Source organism: Malus sylvestris, chromosome 13, assembly GCF_916048215.2.
Source record: "Malus sylvestris chromosome 13, drMalSylv7.2, whole genome shotgun sequence".
Classification (NCBI taxonomy): domain Eukaryota; kingdom Viridiplantae; phylum Streptophyta; class Magnoliopsida; order Rosales; family Rosaceae; genus Malus; species Malus sylvestris.
Genome location: NC_062272.1, coordinates 22,543,829 through 22,566,626, shown reverse-complemented (window position 1 = coordinate 22,566,626; position 22,798 = coordinate 22,543,829). Strand labels below are relative to the sequence as shown.

Here is a 22,798-nt window from a genome sequence, read left to right as displayed (position 1 = left end):
CGTCAATTCCAAATTGTCGAAATTGTTGTAGTTGAAGGTGAAAAATGGATTAGTTATGAAGAAACATGTCTCAGCTGGGAGTTCGGGAGTTGAGGCGTCCATTTTTCCTTCAACAAATAATTGAATCGAGTGAATTATGGTTTATCAATTCCGATCCAATCTTTGACACCAAAGGAAGCCTAAAAAGATAAATGAGTTCTTGTTTTTTCTCCGGATTTGCATGCATCAACGTTTGAATTGGATTAGATTGATTCAAATCTGACTGCCGAACTTGGGATCGTCGAACCAGATACCAAGCACGAGACCTCAAACCGTTGGATTCTGGACCTCAAGGAGAACTTCCCTGCAACGGTGGTATAAATCAAGCGTTGCAGGTGAGTTGTTCTGCAGGACCTCAACCCCGTATGTTTATGTTTCGATTTACCTGCGTATAAGATCTCTCTTTCGTCTAGCAATTCGAAATATGAACATACAAAAGTAATATGGAACAAGTCACTTCAAATTTGAGATCAAATGATCCTACAAATGTAACAGTAACAATTTCAAGGGGATCCAGTCAAATTCTTTTATAAACTACTTATCGAGCAGGCAGCAAGATAAGTTCAATCAAATATGAGATGGTAATTTCAAACTGTCAAGTACATCTTTCGGAGTACAGACTGAAATCCCCGCAGTGAAGACTAGGGCAAGAGGAAGCGTATCATTCATGGTATCGCTGGGGTTTACCTAGTCTTACGGGAGACCACGATCTTCAACTTATCATCATGTCCGGACCAGATGATGATGATGACAAGATATCCAGCAAAGAATTCTGGGGTTCGAGCTCCTCATGCCAGAGCGGAAGGGTGTCACCTGGATAATAGTTTCTCGTCACCCCCTCTGAATTTATCTGCAAACAGAGCATACAATCGCAAGAGAATATAAGATAGAAAGGCCATAAAAAATGAAAAACATACTTAGTCAATGGGAACTTTGCAATTTTGGGACGAAAAAACCTGAAAGGTTTTAGTTCAATCCTCACAACCTTGATTAAACAGAACCAACACATTCATCGAACGGAAATAACAGCTTTTCACTACCGTATAAGAACGCAACAGATTGTATGCTAAATAAGTTAATAGCTATACAGCTTAATTTCAAACTCATAAGAAGACCATGTCACTGAAATAACAAGCATTACGCAATTTCCTTTGTGTTTTGAACTAATTAGACAGTCTACAGATAGAAAACACATGCTCGGCAGACTATGGCTGCAGGTACATCAGTGTGGAACTAGATATTTCTATTCCCAAAACCATAAAGTAATTGCAGACTACAGTAGAATAAAAGAAAAACTCACAATGACAGTTCGAACGACACCACCACTAGCACCATCTCGAGCAATAGCGAGGGAAACTGCTTTCACCACCAATTGCTGCAGCAAATTAATAGCAGTTGCTTTAAGTGAAAAAATTCTACAAAGTATTCTCTCACCAAGGAAGAAATTAGTTTCAATGGACAAGGTGGATGCAATCAAGGAACTAAATACTGATACAAATGAATGTTTTGAAGATGCAGAAATATATCAGTTAAAGATTGATGTTGAAAGAAATTAGGTTGTGTATAACCAAACTTTTGAATGGAAAAACAGAAAACAAAATATTGGGATACATTTTTATCTTGATATTGGTACCCATTAGTAATATAATAGCATAAATATTTTAATTATTTCTGTATTTCATAATTATTCAAAGATAAGAATTATTTCCATGTTTATGAATCCAAACAAACAAGGGAATTAGTACATGTCCATTTATAAATTCTGATTTTTACACAAAGTCCAAGTTTATTTCCCTCGACCATAGTGTAAGAATGAGAGAACATTCAGCTGGAACCAAAAGGAATTTGAGCAAGTCTACGTAATATAACTTTAAGAAAGAATAACAGAGATTAAACAATAGTAAGAAAAACAGTTCATGTTGCATTTCTTAGTATTAACTATTAAGCAATCAAGTAATCCATCATTTAACAATAGACACAAACAATTACATGCATACACCTTTACCAAAATAATCTCATTTTTTTTATTTTAATAATTTACTGAAAACTGACTCCTATAGTACACAGGGAGTACCTGTGTAACATAAGCAAAATAAGATTCCAGGAAAAACAGAATCAGAGTTTTCAAAAGGAGTGTTGAAGTCCTCTGAATAGGAATGGGCAAATACCCATTGGTTATGGGTAACCGCGGTTACCTGCCCATTTAAATTAAACGGTTACGGTTATGGGTAACCGTTTAAATAAATAAACGGTTATGGGTATAACCGTTTACCCGCGAAATTTAAATGGTTGGTTATGGGTATTAAACACGGTTATAAACGGGTAACCGTTTATCCATTTATTTTATATATGTAAAACTAACACAAACCATGTTCTCGATCCAATAATACTTAGCACCCAATAAATTAGCAAGGAATTCATCGGTCCTTCTCTCAATAACACTACTACAAGAATGATGATTCTCATCATCAAGGAATTAGCCAAATTAATTTAAATTCCTTGCGGGTAACCGTGAAATTGACAGAAATGCTTTGACAGAAATGTCTTCTAAACAATTTTTGTAACCCAATAATACTTAGCAAATATTATATTTACCTTCATTGGTAACAATTAAAAATATCGTCCGTAAACTATTATTTCAATTATTGGAATGGTATAAGGACTTAAAAAATTAAAATATGGATATGTATGATGAATGTACCTATAATGGTGTTTAATTGTCAAAAAAAAAAAATTTATGACAATTTTTTTTAATTTTCAAGTTGTTAAAAAACATGTAGACGGGTGAAAAAAGGGTAATGGTAAAAAAAAAGAAGATAAACGGGTTAAAAAGGATAAATGGGTAAACGGATATTAAACGGTTACGGTTAAATGGGTATGCGGTTATGGGTATGGTTAACCGTTTATAAACGGTTACGGGTATGGGTATAACCGTTTAGGCAATTACCCAACGGGGTAAACGGTTATGCGGGTATGAGCATAAGCGATTATGGGTAAATTAACCGCGGTTACCCGCCCGCATAACCATTGCCCATCCCTACCTCTGAATCCACTCAAAAAACCATCTTAACAACTGATCCCTCAATTATATCATACGTGTGTTCCTTCAAAGGCTCTGCTACTTCTCTCAGGCCACAAATACTACAGACTACACAAAGCTTCCAAATTCCAAACTTTGTTAAATTTCTAGAAAAACTTGCCGTGCAACCTCAAAATCGTCTGTGAAAAATGAACAGAGACCTTGGCATAACTCATATATAACCACAAACTACGAAATAACACAAACTCATATTGATCAAGCTAGTGGACAATGCGTGCAAAATATGAGTCAGACTCTTCTATCATCTTGTGCAGATCTTTAGCCACAAGGCGCAAAATCATCCCGTGTAACATCAAATACTAATTTATAGTCAAAATCTTCTCCAGCAGGTGGCCCTCCTAAAGAGCGCACACTGCACAATGACTTCCACATTTCCTTCAAAGACAACAACAACAACAACAACAACAAAGCCTTTTCCCACTAAGTGGGGTCGGCTATATGAATCCTAGAACGCCATTGCGCTTGGTTCTGTGTCATGTCCTCCGTTAGATCCAAGTACTCTAAGTCTTTTCTTAGAATCTCTTCCAAGTTTTCCTAGGTCTTCCTCTACCCCTTTGGCCCTAGACCTCTGTCCCGTAGTCGCATCTTCTAACCGGAGCATCAGTAGGCCTTCTTTGCACATGTCCAGACCACCGTAACCGATTTTCTCTCATCTTTCCTTCAATTTCGGCTACTCCTACTTTACCTCAGATATCCTCATTCCTAATCTTATCCTTTCTTGTGTACCCACACATCCAACGAAACATCCTCATCTCTGCTACACCCATTTTATGTACGTGTTGATCCTTCACCGCCCAACATTCCGTGCCATACAGCATCGCCGGCCTTATTGCCGTCCTATAAAATTTTCCCTTGAGCTTTAGTGGCATACGGCGGTCACACAACACGCCGGATGCACTCTTCCACTTCATCCATCCAACTTGTATTCTATGGTTGAGATCTCCATCTAATTCTCCATTCTATTGCAAGATAGATCCTAGGTAGCGAAAGCGGTCCCTCTTTGGTACTTCCTGATCTCCGATCCTCACCCCTAACTCATTTTGGCCTCCACATTTCCTTCAAAGGAAAAAGAAAAAAAAAAAAAACCTATGTTCCTTCCAAAACACCAAAATAGCAGTCCAAGTAAACCAATTACCACCACAAGACCAGCCACCCCACTTCCCTATAACCCTAACTAAAACACCATACAACAAAGTAAACATCGTACACAATACTACAAGCAATTTTGGATCTCACTAATTTATTTCTCATTGTCACAATGATGAATGAATCAAACCTTGGCACATTATTAATCAGAAATATCAAGGAAGCCAGCATTGAAGAAGTACAAGAAAATGTCAGAAACATAAAGACTACATACCTCAGCTTCCTCTTTGGTCATTCCTTCCTTCCACTCTTGATCAAAGAAACCATACAGATAAGTGGAGCCAGATCCTGGATGACACAAAGATCTTGAGTACTTCAAGCCACTAGTTTATGGTAATTCAATAGCATTAAGTGGCAAGAAAAATTAGAGGACATGTGCATTTACTCAACTATAAAAATTCAAGTAGAGTTGAAAGTTCAAATTATTTTACACCGTATGATGATACCTTGTTAGAAAGAATTTTCTATGAATGCTAAAATATAACCTTAGGTCATCTCCAACTGAAATGGCTAAATATAGCCCCGTCCAGAATTATAGCCTTGCAAAATATTATTTTTAAATGCCCAATGTCAGGCCATATTAATATACCATTTCCAACCGAAGGGGCTAAACATAGCCTCCTCAATAATTTATTAGTTTCAAGTTCATATTTTAAATTTATTAGTTAATTTATTAAACTACCTTTTAATGTTTTCAAATCTAGTCGTTAAATTTGAATCAATTATTGCGACTGAGTAGTTGGGCCTTAGAAAAAGGGCTAGGAGGGGGGTTACATTTGGCCAGCCTGATGCCTCTTTGGCCAAATAATAGCCTGGTGGGCTCCTTGGAATTATAGCCAAGCCTTCGGTTGGAGATGAATTTTTGGACAAATTAGGCCATTTTTTGGCTTTTGGAACTTTAACCCTCTCCACTGGAAATGGTCTTACTATGCTCAACGAGAAAGCAGCCTACTAACAAAGAGTAATATAGAAATTTACACCAACTCATAAGCAAATGCAGAAAAGTTTCATATGAAATAAAGGAGAAAAAAAATAATTGCAGGGAAAACCATTTCAACCATGACAAGGAAACCAACAAGAGAAATATAGAAAACAAAATAGAAGATCTTTATAAAGAACATATGTGAGTTATAAAAACACACCTCCAATAGCAAAAGGCTGCTCTAAAATTGTCCCTCCAAGTGGTACTCCATATATTTTACCTCCTTCATACTTGTCCCAACCACCAATAATCATGCCAGTTTGTAGCATATTCTACCACATATAGAAAGAATACATAAGGAATACGAAATATACTAGCAAATAGTTACACATGAAGCCGCAATCATGACTTATACAAATGATGAAATCACAAACAATATCTGAAAGGAAAAGATTACTACATATATCATTAGAATTTTATATTATAAAATATTTCCAGAATACTTTTAAATTACAATCAGATGCCATATTCTTGAAGAGGGGTTTCACACAATAGAAAAGATTTAATTCATTAGGAGGGAAAACAAACTAAAGCACAGCCTGATGCAAGGGTTGTGTAAGGAAAAGGAATACCAAGAAACAAACCTTGTTATTGTATGAGAACAACCTGATAAGGTTTGCGGCAACCTTGACTGTTGCAGGCTGGCCCAGCTGTATCCTACACAAATCGAAACTTTTTACTGATAATTGCAAACAAAAAATAAAAAAAATTTACCACAAGTTTCAAATGTTTACAACTTCAACCTCTAAAGCATAACTTTGAAAACTATTTATCAGGCTGCACAATGTTTAATGTTTCATTTAATTTTCAGCAAGAAAACTCAAACAAAGAAAATGCATTCAGCAAGCCCAAAAAGCATTTGATGCCACAAAATGAAGTCCATTAGATGAACAAAAAATCTTTGAAAATCATCGTAGGTTGGGTGCAACAAAATGCTTCCCAAAGGTACTTCAGTCTGCTTGGAATTATGTCTTTAAGAGTTATTGCCAAAATTCAGCATGTCAAAATTATATAGTTGAAAGCCACTGAAAACACCTACGAAAATAAGAAAAAAATATGCAAAATTCTTATACAAAGGGGAAGACAAAAAACAGTTAGTTTAAAACCAGAAGTTGCTCTGTCACTTACGTGTGCTGATGGAGAAAGTGACGCACGTAATCAGACACAATTTGAGAATCTGCAGCCTGGGAATAGAATAGTAGACAGATTAATGACAGAATACAGAAACTACAGAGTCTTTTACAGAAAAGGCCTTGTTACTTAACTATAGAACAATGTTCCTGAGATATTGAATGATTCAAAAACAAAATAACAAAACAATAGTAAAGGGAAATAAAGAATGAAATAGGTAGAAGCGGTTACGAAGCTGCGTCTGCAAAAGATGTTGTGGAAGATATTAGGTCTAGATACGACTAGGAAACATAAGAGAATTCGTGGGGTCTATTGCACTTGGTTTCTTACGAAAATCCATGTAGCCAACCCCAAATAAGGTTTAAAGGTGTGTGGAATCGAATTATTCTTTTTACTATGACATGCTAGAGCCCAAAAGATCTAACCAGCCACCAAACAATCGCTCAGTTTTCCTAAAATCTGGAAAACGTAAGGTTCTAAACAAACAAGAGTTACGAGATCTTAACGGAGGACATCCAGAAGGCTATTACAGAACTTTCCTAAGTAATTTTGTTGTTAGGATTGCGTCAACTACATCTCCGAAATCTTATAATCAACTTGGTTTTGTGTATAACTAATTTAGATAGTTCAATTATTTTACCATCAAATTGAACAAAGCATACTATTAATACAAGACATAACAATAATAACTTATTAAATTTCCTCTTTCTCTTGCCTAAGGCCAACAGCTTGAGCGGCGGAACACCATTTAATCCTCACACATGTATGCAAACAACAGAAATCACAAGCATTCACACAAAAAAAAAAAAAAAAACATCAAATTTGTTCAGTAAGTAGCAAAAAAAAAAGGAAGCAGAGAGAAATAGATACCGATCCGGAGCGGCACAAGTAGACATTATCAGTAAGCTGAGTGATCTTGTCGGATGCTCGATTTGCAACATAAACACCTAAAATCATCAACAAAAATCAACCAAATTCCGCCCAAAAATAAAATAAAATTGGGGAAAGGAAAAGGAGCTCAAGTGCTTCGCCCTACAAAAACTAAAAGAGAGAGGAGAGAGGGATGGTATGATGGTATTTTACCAGTGCTGGTACGAGAATCGGCGCCGAGGACGACGCCGCCATTGTAGGTGACGCCGATGATGGTGGTGCCCATGGAGTGAGGGGCATTAAGGTCATTCTGTATCGACTGATCCATCCTTGAGGAAAATCGCAACGCCTAGTGGGGAAGGGAAGAGGGTCACAGTCTCACAGATAGGTAGCAGCAGAGAGAGAGCTGCACAAGTCGGAGAGACCAAATACTGCTCCTGCTGCTTTGCTTTCTTGTACGGGAGGAAAACATAAAAAAAATAAAAGGATTAAAAAAAAAACACAAAAGGAGGAAAAGAATTAAAAAATGTGGGGGCATTCCGAGAATTGAACTCGGGACCTCTCGCACCCTAAGCGAGAATCATACCACTAGACCAAATGCCCTTTGTTGTTACTTTGCAGGAAATGGTCCTAAATAAATGTAGTTTACACATAGTGAATAGTATAAATCAATCGCTATCTACCATCAAACTCTCTATGTCAACCAAAAGATAGTAGAAAAACAATTCTGTCCTCTATTTATAATTCAACAAAAATATTAAAATAAATCATGAGCATTAAGATAATTTCGCACAAAAAGAATTTTACTGTTTTTCTCTTTTTCTTCACCAACATATTATCAAAACATTCCACCCTTCCCTATCTCTTCTTAATTGCACAAACCCCCTCTTGAAAAACAAAAAAAATCTGGTCTCACACACAAAGTGTGTGGATTTAGGCTAGTCTATGATTATAAAAACTTTTTTCGGTATACAAGTGGCTTGTGTTTTAAGTAGTTAAAATTCACACATACAATATCGTTTACTAGTGGAAGTTTACTAGAACATAAATTTCTGTTGTGTGGCTACTATGCGCATGGGTGACTAGCGTACAAGAGTAGAGTGATATTGATATGGTTACACATCACGAAATATAAGTAATACACGTGTTGTAATATGAAGGAATATTTATTGATACTTGATGTTGTGGTGTAATCAGTAAACGTGTTCATAATGTAGATAGATCACATAACAAAAGAGGATACATAAATATTAAAACCCCACATAAGCTAAAGCTATTTATTTGCTGCAAAGAGGCCGTAGAGATAAAAAATTAACTCGTTCACACGGGGATTGGATGTTGATAATGTTTGCACGTTATTACTCATGGTAACTTGTTGAGCAAAGTTTATTGGGTAAAATGGGAATGTTGTTGAAGAATCATGTCCGAATAAGAGAAATCATAGTCTGAACCATTCCTCTTGATTGCATGGATGTTCACTTTGCCTAAAAATGTTTGAACAAAACTAAGTCCCAACATATCAGCCATTTGATTTGGTGATGGATCCCGCGGAAATATGGAGGACCTTTTTCTTCTCTCCTCATCACATGGCGATGAATCCTGCGCAAACTGCATTCTTTGCTTTTGGTCCATCTTTATGACGTTTTCGTGTTGTGTAAAATGACGTTTTTATATATGCATTGACTAATCTCAATGAATTTTTATTCTTATATGCGAAGCTTCAAGCCTTTTTTCAGTGAAATTGAATTTCAGTTAAATTTTATCTCATAGTGAATCTTACTTAGGGTTCACATGCTCTAAGTTTTTTAATTTGGTTTGATAGTAGAATTTTAATCTCTTCACGTAAAATTCACATGTGTTTATTTAATGGAGAATTAACAAAAGGTTATGTTTGAAATCCAATCCTTAACGGGCTCATCACAAGAATTTAGTTACAATTCTTTTTCCATGAGAGTCACATTAAAAGTAGGGTATCCTATTTGGTAAAAACCAAGGAATAAAATATCGGTAATATCGGAAATATCGGTAGTTCGAAAACACGGAAATATCGATGGAAATATCGGGATAATATCGATATCGATAAAAATTACATGGAAACCACGGAAATTGTAAGAAAAACTTGGAAATTTTTATTGAAACTTTGCAGGATGTTTATTTAGTCAATTATCTATTAGTTTATCACAAAAAATTGGAAGGAAATGCATTGCATAATGGATTTAACATTATCAAGTTGATTATATAGCGAGTTGACAAACATTGTGAATGTAGAAAATATGTAGTAATTAATTAAAGAAGTTTAAACACACCAATTGGGGCTTATTGCGGCAAGTTTTTTAGACATGACCTCGCATCAAGTCGTCTTTTGTGTTAATTTGTAATCTTAACTGGTTTTGTTGTGTTGTGTCAATTAGTTAAATTAAGCGGTACATCCAATTGGGGCTTATAAACATTTTAATTCTCCTTAAAATTCTAAGGGCATTTAATCAGGATTTTAAGTGATTCTTTAAAGTTTAAGGGGTATTCGATCATGATTTTTAAGAAATTCATGCATTCCAAATGTATTCATTTAGAAATTGATTTGAAGAGATTTTTAAAAAGTTGGGAAACTCGAAAAAATTAGAAATATTTCACATAATAATTTAAACATTCTCAAATCGCTCCCTGAAAATTTGAGGGAATTAACTTAAAATTTTACATAAAAGTTTTAAAAATTATTAAACTTCATCAAAATTCATAAATTTTTAAATCTATTATAATCCTTTAAAATCTGAATGGAGTAAAAAATTCAAATCTAAACCTAATATGAAACAATCACTAAATTACATAGAATTTCTAAACCAAATCTAACAAGGATCAATTACAATTCTAATACGATGTTGTAATTACTTGGAGTTTTTTAGGGCAATATGTAACACCCACCCCCATTTATAAAGATATATTTGTGTAATTATCCCCTAAACATTTTAATATATCAAATTGATCATCTTTGACTACCAATCAGGATCCAAAACATTGGATCCCTTTCTTTTTGAAGTGGCCACGTGGCAGCCCCCCTCCACTCTTCTCTTTTCTCTCTCTGTTCCCCCGTGACTCCCTTCTTTTCTTCTTCTTTCTGTTTTCTTTTCTTATTCTTCTGTCTCCCTCTCGGCTCTCTCTCATATCTCCCTCATCTCTCTTCTCTGCACCGCAGCACGCACGCACCCATCTCCCTGCGCGAGGAACATCACCATCACCATCTCGTCCGTCGTCCCCATCGGCGCTCTCTACTCCCTCTCCCTCTGGCTCTCCAACTCCGCCTACATCTTCCTCTCCATCTCCTTCCTCCAGATGCTCAAGGCCCTCGTGCCCGTCGCCGTCTACTCCATCGGCGTCGGCGTCGCCTTTCAAGCAATGTCGCGATAATATCGCTAATATCGCGATATTATCTCAATTTTTTGACGAAAACCTATTGGATGTGTGTGGAAATATCGGCCCTCCGAAAAAAACGATAATATCGATTTTTTATACCAGCGCCGTTATTTGGATAGCTCTGCAACAGACAGTAAAACCCTAATTGCCAGGAATTGGCTCTTCCGATAAAACCCTAACTTTGATTTGAACACTTGTCCTATAGTACCGTACACTATATGTCAAGCTAGGGCCTTGGCTCTCACAGGGGAAAGCTCGGTTTCAGCATTCAGGTACGCCAATTTCAGAGCAGAAATTGCTCTCATCTCTCTCTCTCTCTCTCTTCCCATTTTCGTCCAAGTTCTCACAATTTTCGTGGAATTTGGGTTAACTTAATTAATCTGAATCTTCCTTAGGGTAACCTAGCTGACGCTGGTCATAGGTGCAATGGCTGTTCATACCTGAAATCCAAAAGCAGTTTTTTTTAATAAAAAATAAAAAATCAAACTTTTTGTGTAATTTATGGAATATTTGTGACGATTATATTCTTCCAAGTATTGGGTCTTATTGATTTTCCTCCAAAAAAAGACAAAGTAAATTACTTTTGTGTTGAACAAACGACATTTTGTTTCATCTGCAGAAGGAAAACCCAATATTATTAGTAGGAGAATTTGTTGGATTTAGCTTAGAAGTGGATATGGTTTTAGGGATGGAAGAATCTCCAACGCCTGCGAAGCGAAAAGAACCTGAAGCGTCAGAGATCACAGAAACTCCCACCGATGAATTTCCCCTGAAGCGACGCCATTTGACTCGAACATGTGTGCATGAGGTTGCAGTTCCCAGTGACTACGCTTCGACCAAGGATGATTCGGTTTATGGAACCCTTTCGAATCCTGTGTATAATGGCGAGGCGGCCAAGACATACCAATTTACCCTTGATCCCTTTCAGCAAATTTCTGTGGCATGCTTAGAACGGAAGGAGTCAGTTTTGGTCTCCGCCCATACTTCAGCTGGTAAGACTGCAGTCGCAGAGTATGCGATTGCCATGGCTTTTAGAGACAAGCAGAGGGTTATATATACTTCGCCATTGAAGGCTTTGAGCAACCAGAAGTATAGAGAGCTCAGCCAGGAGTTTGATGATGTTGGATTGATGACTGGAGATGTTACACTCTCACCTAATGCTAGTTGTTTGGTTATGACTACTGAGATCCTTAGGGGAATGCTTTACAGGGGTTCAGAGGTTTTAAAGGAAGTCGCCTGGGTTATCTTCGATGAAATTCATTACATGAAGGATCGTGAAAGAGGGGTTGTTTGGGAAGAGAGTATTATATTTATGCCTCCAGCTGTTAAAATGGTTTTTCTTTCAGCCACAATGTCGAACGCGACTGAGTTTGCAGAGTGGATTTGTAATTTGCACAAACAACCTTGTCATGTGGTTTACACAGATTTTCGACCAACTCCTCTGCAGCATTACATTTTTCCAGTGGGTGGGAACGGGTTGTATCTTGTGGTGGATGAGAATGAACAATTCAGGGAGGAAAATTTTGTGAAGCTTCATGATACTTTCTCAAAGCAGAAGTTGGGTGATGGTCACAGAAATAACAAGGCTAGTGGGAGACTTGCAAAAGGTGGGAATGCATCTGGGGGTTCAGACATATTCAAAATTGTGAAGGTGTGCTCTTAAACTTTAACCTTCGTTCTTCCCTCTTGAAGGTTTGCTCTTCCTTCCAAAGGTGGTTTTTCTAGTATTTGAAAAAAATATTACATCTTTTTACCTGTTATTAGTTCTAATAAGTATAATTATTATTGTCCAAAAAATATTACATCTATTTACCTATTGTCTGAAAAGTAATTTGGTCACTGTTTAGGGTATTTAGTAGGACATCTAAAGGTTATAGTTATAAGAACAAGGAGAAAGAAAGAAAAAAGAAAAGTAGAGTATAAAATGATCTCAGAGCGTAATGTTTTCTTTAGTAGCCTGTTTGGCAAGTTGCCTAAAGGCTGGGTTATCACATGGACTGTTAGAAATGAGGCTGCTCCCCACATTCAAGGCTCTTAGAGCAAATACTTCTATATTGATCCAACAAATTTTGGTCCTTCATTCAATTGACATCACTCATATGCCTATCTTTCTTCGTTCATTCACTCATTTACTTATTTAATACCACTTTTATGCCATAAATTTTCAGATGATTATGGAACGGAAGTTTCAGCCAGTTATAATTTTCAGCTTCAGTAGAAGAGAGTGTGAACAACATGCGATGTCCATGTCTAAGCTTGATTTTAACAGCCAAGACGAAAAGGATGCTGTTGAACAGGTTTTCCGTAATGCAATACTCTGCTTAAACGAGGAAGACAGGGAGTTGCCTGCTATTGAGTTAATGCTACCACTCCTTCAGCGAGGAATTGCTGTTCATCATTCCGGCCTTCTTCCTGTTATCAAGGAACTGGTAGAACTTCTTTTCCAAGAAGGCCTTGTAAAAGCCCTTTTTGCTACTGAGACAGTAAGAATCTTTCTTAAGCACCTTTTTCTTTCTGTTTCGGTCTCCTTTTTCATATATTTAGTTTAGAGCTGTACCTTACTTAGTTTCTTTCTGTCTTAGATGTGAAGATAATAATTAGTTTCTTTCTATCTTAGATGTTAAGATAATAACTTTTCAGTATCTGTACTTTGTGAACAGTTTGCAATGGGCTTAAATATGCCAGCAAAAACTGTTGTTTTCACAGCTGTTAAGAAGTGGGATGGTGATAGTCACCGGTATATCGGATCTGGTGAGTATATCCAGGTAAGTGAAGATTTTTTTGCTTTTCTTTAGGAGAAATAATAAGTGAAAAAGACATGTGTTTGTATATTTGTACGTGCTTCATGATTATTTTCTTTTTCTGATTATTAACTATTATCTTCATTGCTCTAGATGAGTGGAAGGGCTGGGCGTCGTGGCAAAGATGAGCGGGGTATTTGTATCATAATGATTGATGAACAGGTGATTATACTAGTAGTCATCTTTCCGTAGTATACAAGTGCTACTCACTAATATCTGTATAGAGTCAAAATTGATAAATTTAACATTATATTTATACATCAATCATTGGAAGTCCTTCCATATGTTGAGGTCTTCCATTTAGTCACCTTGAGTTTAACTGTTCCTTTGCTTTGTTATGTTTCATTGTCCTATATTTTCGGAGCTAAATTAATATTTATAAAGGGTAAAATGAGAAAGATCCCTTTTATTTATTTATGTTTGGTTATATCGCATGAATTCTATCACAGCCCAGTGTGACTTGAACAAGCAAGAAAGCCATTTACTTTCATAAGTCATGAAATGAATTCTTACCTTGTTACTTTTTGCAGATGGAAATGAACACACTCAAGGATATGGTTTTGGGTAAACCAGCTCCTTTAGTTAGTACTTTCAGACTCAGCTATTACTCAATTTTGAATTTGTTGAGCCGTGCGGAAGGCCAATTCACAGCTGAACACGTGATAAAGAATTCATTCCACCAATTTCAGTATGAAAAGGTTTCTACGGAATCACATATTTTATTTGTTCTGCACCAGAATCTGGTGCATAATGACTAACCACTACGGATCTTTCTCTCTTATTTAGGCTTTACCTGGTATAGGGGAAAAGGTCTCAAAGCTTGAGGAGGAAGCGGCATTGCTTGATGCATCAGGAGAGGTTGTCTTTCTGCCTCAATTTCAAATTTGTTTTTTTTTGTTTGTTATTGTTGCATGCTTATGGATTAACGTTTTATGTGCAGGCTGAAGTTGCTGAGTATCATAAGATAAAACTTGATATAGCTCAACTTGAGAAGAAAATGATGTCAGAGATAACAAGACCTGAAAGAGTTCTGTATTTTCTTCTTCCTGGCCGCCTGGTATGTGCTGAGAATGGTTAAGCTATTTGAAATTTTGCAAACTCGCAGTTGTTTTCTAATAGCATTTAAATTCGATAATGTAGTCTCTTAGTTGAAATTTAACCTTTACTTTGTATAGATGCATATTTAATAGCTTTGGAATTGAAAAATGCGGTCTAAAGTTTTTTCTTCTAATTTCTGTTTGATGCTTAGATATGTGTTTCTTGTTGAAGTGCTATTCTGTCAGACACAACAAGAAAATATTTACTTTTTTTCTTGTCGCACTGATGTCTTACCTAATCATTTATTGATATTAATTTTTCATTTTATGCCCTGTCTTTAAGCTTCTATGTTCACTTCAATTATACAGTATATACACTAGCTTAAGGCGTATGGCTGCGTCACCTTGATAGCTTGTAAAACTTAGAAATGCAGATGTTAATTTTCCACTACAAGGGTTGTAGGTCATGTTTTTGCCTGTTCTTCAAAAGGTGTTTTTCTTTACGCAGGTCAAGATTAGGGAAGGTGGTACAGATTGGGGCTGGGGAGTTGTAGTTAATGTGGTTAAAAAGCCATCATCTGGGTTAGGCACACTGTCCTCGCGCGGTGGTGGGTATATAGTGGATACTTTGCTCCACTGTTCTCCTGGTTCAAGTGAGAACAGTTCACAGCCAAAACCTTGTCCTCCTCGTCCTGGAGAAAAGGGTGAAATGCATGTAGTAAGTTCATGCACTTGAAGCAACTGAATTGTAAAGTTCAGATGTGGTTCATTAAGTTTTCAAGTAAATGAATTGGTTTTTCTGGGGTTCCTGATATTTCTTTCCCTTTGTTTTAGGTCCCTGTACAATTGCCCCTGATTTCTGCTCTAAGCAAACTCAGAATATCAATCCCTTCTGATTTGCGGCCGTTGGAGGCGAGGCAAAGTATTCTTCTAGCAGTTCAGGAGCTGGGAACTCGTTTTCCACAAGGCCTTCCAAAGCTGAATCCTGTAAAGGTAATAATGATCAACTGTCTTTGGTACATTGGGGCAAAAGACTTTCTGTCTACCATATTATTACGACAGTTTCCTGTTGTCAAACTGTAATGTTTGGGTGGTATCACTTTAACTTAACACAGGGAATGGTAAGGATTTAATTTGCAGGTCCGTGAATTAGCAACCTGTTCTATTTAAGGCCCTATCTCCTTGCATTTTTTAAAATAAAAAATGATTATACCTTTTTCACTAAACCCTTTATTCGCGTCGATATCTGCAATAATACCACCTTTTCTATTTTTCCTATATGTTTTTCACAAAGTTGATATTGATTTTAGGATATGGGCATTGAAGATCCTGAAATTGTTGAGTTAGTCAATCAAATAGAGGCTCTTGAGCAGAAATTATACGAACATCCACTGCATAAGGTTTGTCATTTGTTTAAACTACTTTCGTTCTATAAACAAATTATTAAGGGACTCTACTGTCTGGAGAAAAATATCTTTTGTTCAAGTAATTTACCCCACTATCACTCTGCTTATTGTTTGGTTCACTGCAGTCTCAAGATGTGAACCAGATTAAATGCTTTCAAAGGAAAGCAGAGGTGGATCATGAAATTCAACAACTTAAGTCCAAAATGCGTGAGTCCCAGGTATGCCTCGTCTGTATACTTATGTCTTAAGCAGTTGTGATGTTTGGTAGAAGTAGAACCATGACTCATGGGATGATGAGTCAATGTTACGCTACATGTGTGACAACCTTCTGATGTCGCATGTAAAGAAATTTGCAAAAGATATACATACTCAACTTTGCTGTTTACACGGTTTTATTTATGTATTTATTTATCAGTTGACTTTAATTGATTCTGCAGCTTCAAAAATTTCGTGATGAACTTAAGAACCGTTCACGGGTCTTGAAGAAGCTTGGTCATATCGATGCCGAGGGTGTTGTCCAATTAAAGGGGCGGGCAGCCTGCTTGATAGACACAGGAGATGAACTCCTTGTTACTGAACTGATGTTTAATGGTGATAATCATGCACTTTTCTTTTCCCGGGCCTGCAAAAGCTTTTATCACTTACGACCTGTTATAAGGCAGGCTGTTGGACTGAATGTGGCCAATGCAATAACAGTAGAAAGATATGATAAGATAAAGAACTCCTGAAAGCTAATAAAGTTGATTTTGGGCATAGCCAAGCCCACTGGGCCAGTGAAGCTGGTCGTATTATCAATTCAGAACACCTTTGCTCTTCAGCCCTCGCATCAATATTGTTCAGCTTTCTGTAAGCATAAATGCTATATGTGTTCAGGTACATTCAACGATTTGGATCATCATCAAATTGCAGCAATTGCAAGTTGTTTTATTCCAGTAGATAAATCAAATGAGCAGATACAATTGAGGACGGAGCTTGCTAGACCATTACAACAACTCCAAGCGAGTGCAAGAAGAATAGCAGAGGTGTTATAATGTTTGGCTTCACACACTGTTCATATGTACCAATTTTATTTTTTTCAATTGTGTAACTGTTGCTACATGATTGCAGATACAACATGAATGCAAATTAGATGTAAACATTGAAGAGTACGTTGAATCAACAGTGAGACCATTCTTGATGGATGTGATCTACTGTTGGTCAAAGGTTAGTGTATTATTTTTTGTGTAATCTGTGCATGTTGGTGTAGATGCTAAAACTATAATTTGCCAAATTCGGGAGTGTTTAACAAGATAGAACATTCAGCTTTTGTCATCTTTACTCATGTAAGATGGGTTTAAAAGTTTCTTCTATCATCTCATTTCTACCATTTTGTTTTTGCATCTACAAGTTATTTATTTGTCTGTTGATCATACTGCTCCAATTTAACTAAATTTGGATATTGTTTAAGGCACTTTACTATCGGTGTCCAACTTTTTCTTTTTTTTCTCTCTGTACTGGTTTGTCTACTGTAATATATTGGTTTACTGGAAGTTGTAATGTCTGGAGGGTTCAACATTGGTAGTGTTTTTTCATTAGAGGTTTCACCTTGTAACCTTTGACTTTTTCAACCAAATAAAAATAAAAGAAAACTTTTGGGTTGTTTTAGTAAGTACTAAGGACTAATATTTCCATATTTCTTTCTCTAATAAATATTCTATCAGGGTGCAAGTTTCGCGGAAGTTACACAAATGACAGATATATTTGAGGGTAGTATCATTAGAGCTGCTAGAAGACTTGATGAATTTTTGAACCAGGTATTTACTAATTTATTTATTTTTTTTTGCTTGGATGCTTCCCGCTTGAGGTTTTCAATTTCTTTTCCAATTCAAGTTCCTGTTCTTCTTGAAGAATTGTTTTTTTTTTTTTGAGAAGAAACTATAACATTTTATTAAAATAGAAAAGTGGAATTACACAGAAGTGGATAAGAAATCCACCAAGAACAAAACAAGAAAATCTCTCAAGAGGATCTGATTACAAGTAGCAAAACCTCAACCAAAATCACTTTACAGCTGCTAACATATCCCACAATATGTGAGAAAGAGAGTAATTCTTAAAATCATTCGAAACTGAAGCCCAGAGGGCTGCCCAATGTCTTACTCTTCCGCATAGATCTGCTACCCCCACACCAGTATAATCCTAAAAAATTCTTTTGTTACGCTCCAACCAAATGTTCCAAAAAACTGCCGACACCAGACAACCCCACAAAGTTTTAGCTTTCCTCCCAATTCCTAGAGCCTCAAAATTGGTGCTTAGAAGCTCGAAACAACCTTTTGGAATGACCCAACTAACTCTAACCTCCTGAAACAATTTCCACCACAGTTGAATCATGTAAGAACAATGGAGAAAAATGTGGTTAACACTCTCCTCCTTAGCTTTACACAAACTGCACCAATGGTGAGATAAACAAATAAAAGGGCTTCTCCTTTGAATTTAATCACAAGTGTTGAGCTTCCCATTAGCCACTAGCCACACAAGAACTTTGACCTTCAGAGGAACTTTTGATTTCCAAATCTGAGAAGAGGGTGGAAAATGTTGCACAATCCCATTGTTGCTCAAGAAAGAGTGATAGGATTTGCAAGTGAACAATCCTGATAAGTCCAGTTTCCACCTTCTGTTATCTGCTCTTGATTGAGACAAGCGAACATTTTCCACTTTTTGTAATAATCTAGCCGCCTCTTCTATCTCCACCTCATTCAAATTTTTCCTTAAATCAAAATTCCAGCTCAAAGAATTGATAGAAAGATCCACAAAACTTGAGATGTTCTGATTGTGCATTCTCGATAGCAAGAATAATCTAGGATATTGCTCTTTCAATGGTCCCCCTTCCAACCAACCATCCTCCCAAAACCTCACCCTGACCTCGTTGCCCACCTCAAAATTGCAGCATTGTCGAAACGATTGGAAACCACACGAAATATCTTTCCAAGGGCTGCGACTTGAACCCCACAACGGAGGATTTGCATTCCACCCATTATCCTGCAGCCCATACTTGCTTCTTATCACCTTGTGCCAGAGAGAATTTGGTTCCTTTGGGAATCTCCACAACCACTTAGCCAGTAACGCTTCATTCCGTTTCCTCAAATTCCCCACACCTAAACCCCCTTCCTCCTTACTTTTAATAACTATCTCCCATTTCACCAGGTGGTTTTTCTTTCCTTCCTCCACCCCTTCCCAAAGAAACCCTTTCATTAGTTTTTCTAGGCGTCCAATCACCCCGCAAGGAATTTTGAACAAGGACATGTAGTAGATTGGCAAGCTTCCCAAAACAGATTGAATCAAAGTTAATCTACCTCCTCTGGATAAGAAGGCCTTCTTCCAACTTTGAAGTCTTTTTTCCATTTTTTCTACCACTGGATCCCAAAACATAAGTGCTCTTGGCCTACCCCCAAGAGGGAGACCCAAGTACTTTATTGGCCAACTACCCACCTCACAACCCCAAGAATCTGCCATCCTTTTTAATTTCTCACAATCTGAGTTTATTCCAGCCAAAGAACACTTTGCTTTGTTGATTTTCAACCCTGAAATAGTACAAAATAATTTGAGCACCTCTAATAAATTGTTCCAAACTTCCTCATCTTCCGCCAAGAAGAAAATGGTGTCATCAGCAAATTGAAGATGAGAAATCTCCACCCTTTCTTGCCCAATGCATAAACCTTTGATCAGATGATTTTCTTGAGCCTTCTCTATTAATCTACTCAAGACATTGACTACTAAGGTAAAAAGAAAAGGTGACAGTGGGTCGCCTTGTCTCAAACCTCTTGAAGCTTGAAATTTTCACCTAGGCCTTCCATTGATCAAAACGGAGAAATTTGCAGAACTTAGACATCCCTACACCCATTTCCTCCATCTATTGCCAAAGCCTTTTCTTTGTAAGACTTCGTCCAAAAATCTCCACTCTACATGATCATAAGCCTTTTCAAAATCGATTTTGAACACCAATCCTTCCTCTTTTTTCTGCCTCACCTCTTCTACCACCTCATTTGCAATAAGGACGGCATCCAAAATTTGTCGACCTTTAACAAAAGCTCCTTGATGTGGAGAGATTGTGCTGCCCATAACATCCCATAATCTTGAAGCCAGGGTTTTCACCACAATTTTGTATAAACCAGTAATTAGGCTTATAGGCCTGAAGTCCGTCACTTTCAAAGAATCTGACTTTTTCGGAATTAGACAAATAAATGTTTCATTTGTCACGGCATTTATTATCCCTGTCTCAAAGAACTCCTCCATGACCTTCAAAATATCCACTTTCAAGATTTCCCAACAATGTTGAAACATTTGCAAGGAATAACCATCTGGTCCTGGCGATTTATCCCTTCCACAATCAAAAACTGCTCTTTGAACTTTTGATTCCTCAAAAGGCCTCTCAAGCCAAGCTGCCTCAGATTCACTTATTGAGGCCCAATTGATGCCTTCCAAGCCCCAACATGCCTCTTCGTTGCTACTAAACAGGGACTTGAAAAAGTTAACGATATGTTTTTCTATCTCTTCTGCATCCTCTTCCACTCCCCTGTCATCCGCTTCCAACCTTTCTATATAGTTTCTCATCCTTCTCCCACTTGCTATTCTATGGAAAAATTTAGTATTACCGTCCCATTCTTTAGCCCATTCCACTTTACCTCTTTGCCTCCACTTCACTTCTTCCTTATAAGCCAGATCTTCCACAAGGAAAAATAACTCTTCCCTCTTTCTTTTAGCAGCAACATCTAGCCCTTCCATCCCTTCTCTCCTATCTAAATCCTATATGCTAGCCTTAGCTTCCTTAATGTCTTTCTCGACATCACCGAAAATCTCCTTACTCCATCTTTGCAACTTTCTTTTGATAGCTTTTAACTTGCTCAAAAATTTATAACCCTCCCAACCCTCCACCTGCTCAGATTGCCACCATTTTTTGAAATTGTTCCTGAAATCTGGGTGTTGTAGCCGCATGTTTTCAAATCTGAAATGACTTGGCCCCCATTTCACCTTGTTAGTAACTAGCTGGATTGGACAATGATCAGAAATGACCCTTGCCAAAGCCATTTGTCTTACCTCTGGAAAAATCTCTTCACAACCTACAGAGAACAAAAATCTGTAGCAAAAACAAATGTTCATAGAAAATGCATGTATGAACTGCATGGCAAATTTCTGTTCCATTGATTCTTTAGTTTTCACTACTAGGGGTTGGCACATGACTTCAATAGCTATGGAATAAATGAGATATTGTTGATCTTTGTTGTCTTTCTGAACATTTAGGAAGTCAGTAAGCAATTAGCGTGTGCACTGCAATGTTGCACTATCATTTGCATGAGTTTTACGTGGTAAATATTTTACTAACATGTATGTGAGATTCCTAAACACCTTTGCTTAAATATCACGTTTTTGTTCTGATCTCAAATTGCATCTCTACCTTCTCTCAAATCCCAAGTTGGAAAGTGCATGCTGAACACTGAAAAAGGGGATTGTAGCTTAAACTTGTTCTGCCCTTTTGATTAATTTTTGTATCCTGAAAATTGCTTCTGCTAGGTTTAGTTCAATTTAGAGTGCAGATTAGATATGCATGGAAATTTGTGAACGACTTATTTCTAGTTCTGAGAAATATGCCCAAATATTAATTGCTTGAGTACTTGAGGTAGCACTTAAATTATCTAGTGATTTTAACTGACTGGGTTTTATTTTCAGTTGCGTGCCGCTGCTCATGCTGTGGGGGAAGTTACTTTGGAAGAGAAATTCACTGGAGCAAGTGAAAGCCTCCGGCGAGGTATCATGTTTGCAAATTCCCTGTATTTGTAGATTTCTTCCTGCAGGCCATCTCAGGCATGGTGGAGACAAAGGTTCCCTTCACGGTCGTGATGACTGGTTGCCATGTGAGTTATCTTTAGTTCTCTAGGCTGACATGATAAGTTAAGTTTCTATTTGTTCCCTATAATTTTTGCTATTGTATCAAGTAGATTCCATTGGCCTATAATTTATCTGTCTCTCTCTTCTTTGTATACATCCAAATTCGGGAGACCTATGCGGAATGATGTTCTTAGAAAGCATTAATGGAATGAAATCATTCTTTTCAATACAATACTTTTTTGCAGATGAACTTTGAAACTTTCATTTCGCAAAGTAGAAAGAAAATCATCCCAAATGGTGAGCCTGGGTGAAAAAGGAAAAAAAAAAAAAGGGAGTTGTGGGGCTCATTTGGAAATGCTTCTTTAAAAAGCACTTATGCTTAAAGCATATAATATTTTTTTTGGGTAAATATCAGTTTACTACCCCTCAAATTTCTTGGTTTTCAACATTTGATACATGAAGTTTTTTTCGTCCTAGAGTCATACTTAAAGTGTTAATTTTGAAATAGTCTCATACATCCATTAGTCAAACTGTTAACTCTGCCGTTAATTGATGATGTGGTGCCTATGTGGACAATGACTAGACGTCTCGTGGATCTAAATGAAAATTCAAAAAAATAATTATTTAAAGAAAAGTTAAAAAAAATATAAAATGCAAAACCCAGATCGTCTTCCCAAATCCCCCCATGCCCACCCTCCCACCCACACCCAGATCTTCGTGTTGCCCAAGCTGTCCAAGATGCCGCCAAGCCAAAAATCCTATCTAATTTCGGCTTCCTTTCCTATTCCGCCAAAATCCCTTGTCTGAGTGTTAAGATAAGGTGTAGATTCTTTCATCTTCTTTCGACCTGCCATTTGCAACTGCGAATCGCGACCCACCCGTTCCCCCTCGTCACATCACCGCCGCGAGCGTCCATTCAGCCGAACCCACCTTTCCTCGTCGATTCCCCTCCCTACCCTTCCCTTTTCTCCTCCATTCATCTGCTCCTAACACAAACATTCTCCCAATATATTTGTTAG

At 37.2% G+C, this 22,798-nt stretch overlaps 2 protein-coding genes and 1 non-coding gene across 6 annotated transcripts; 1 reads left to right on the top strand and 2 right to left on the bottom strand.

Moving 5' to 3' along the window:
* Window positions 1-478: 478 nt before the first annotated feature.
* Window positions 479-7,740, bottom strand: LOC126596193 (proteasome subunit beta type-6-like). Its single transcript, XM_050262705.1, has 8 exons — window positions 7,482-7,740; window positions 7,269-7,345; window positions 6,396-6,451; window positions 5,852-5,924; window positions 5,428-5,539; window positions 4,500-4,573; window positions 1,340-1,414; window positions 479-889 (listed from the first exon to the last, which is right to left on the bottom strand). The coding sequence occupies exons 1-8, from the start codon at window positions 7,594-7,596 to the stop codon at window positions 752-754; spliced, it is 720 nt and encodes a 239-aa protein (XP_050118662.1). The 5' UTR covers window positions 7,597-7,740; the 3' UTR covers window positions 479-751.
* A 59-nt stretch (window positions 7,741-7,799) lies between these two features.
* TRNAP-AGG (transfer RNA proline (anticodon AGG)) lies at window positions 7,800-7,871 on the bottom strand. Its single transcript has one exon. It is a non-coding gene; the product is annotated as a tRNA-Pro (tRNA).
* Window positions 7,872-10,387: 2,516 nt separating this feature from the next.
* LOC126596601 (DExH-box ATP-dependent RNA helicase DExH10-like) lies at window positions 10,388-22,011 on the top strand. Of its 4 annotated transcripts, none has more exons than XM_050263235.1 (17): window positions 10,389-10,948; window positions 11,363-12,327; window positions 12,845-13,159; window positions 13,337-13,441; window positions 13,571-13,639; window positions 14,008-14,175; window positions 14,264-14,335; window positions 14,418-14,534; window positions 15,023-15,232; window positions 15,349-15,507; window positions 15,825-15,914; window positions 16,046-16,138; window positions 16,358-16,511; window positions 16,794-16,942; window positions 17,028-17,123; window positions 17,621-17,713; window positions 21,621-22,011. In XM_050263235.1, the coding sequence occupies exons 2-17, from the start codon at window positions 11,365-11,367 to the stop codon at window positions 21,729-21,731; spliced, it is 2,964 nt and encodes a 987-aa protein (XP_050119192.1). In that variant the 5' UTR covers window positions 10,389-10,948; window positions 11,363-11,364; the 3' UTR covers window positions 21,732-22,011. The 4 variants fall into 4 exon arrangements, with proteins under 4 accessions (XP_050119195.1, XP_050119192.1, XP_050119193.1 ...); XM_050263236.1 differs by having other exon boundaries at window positions 11,296-12,327; window positions 13,383-13,427; XM_050263234.1 differs by having other exon boundaries at window positions 11,296-12,327.
* The last annotated feature ends 787 nt before the right edge of the window (window positions 22,012-22,798 follow it).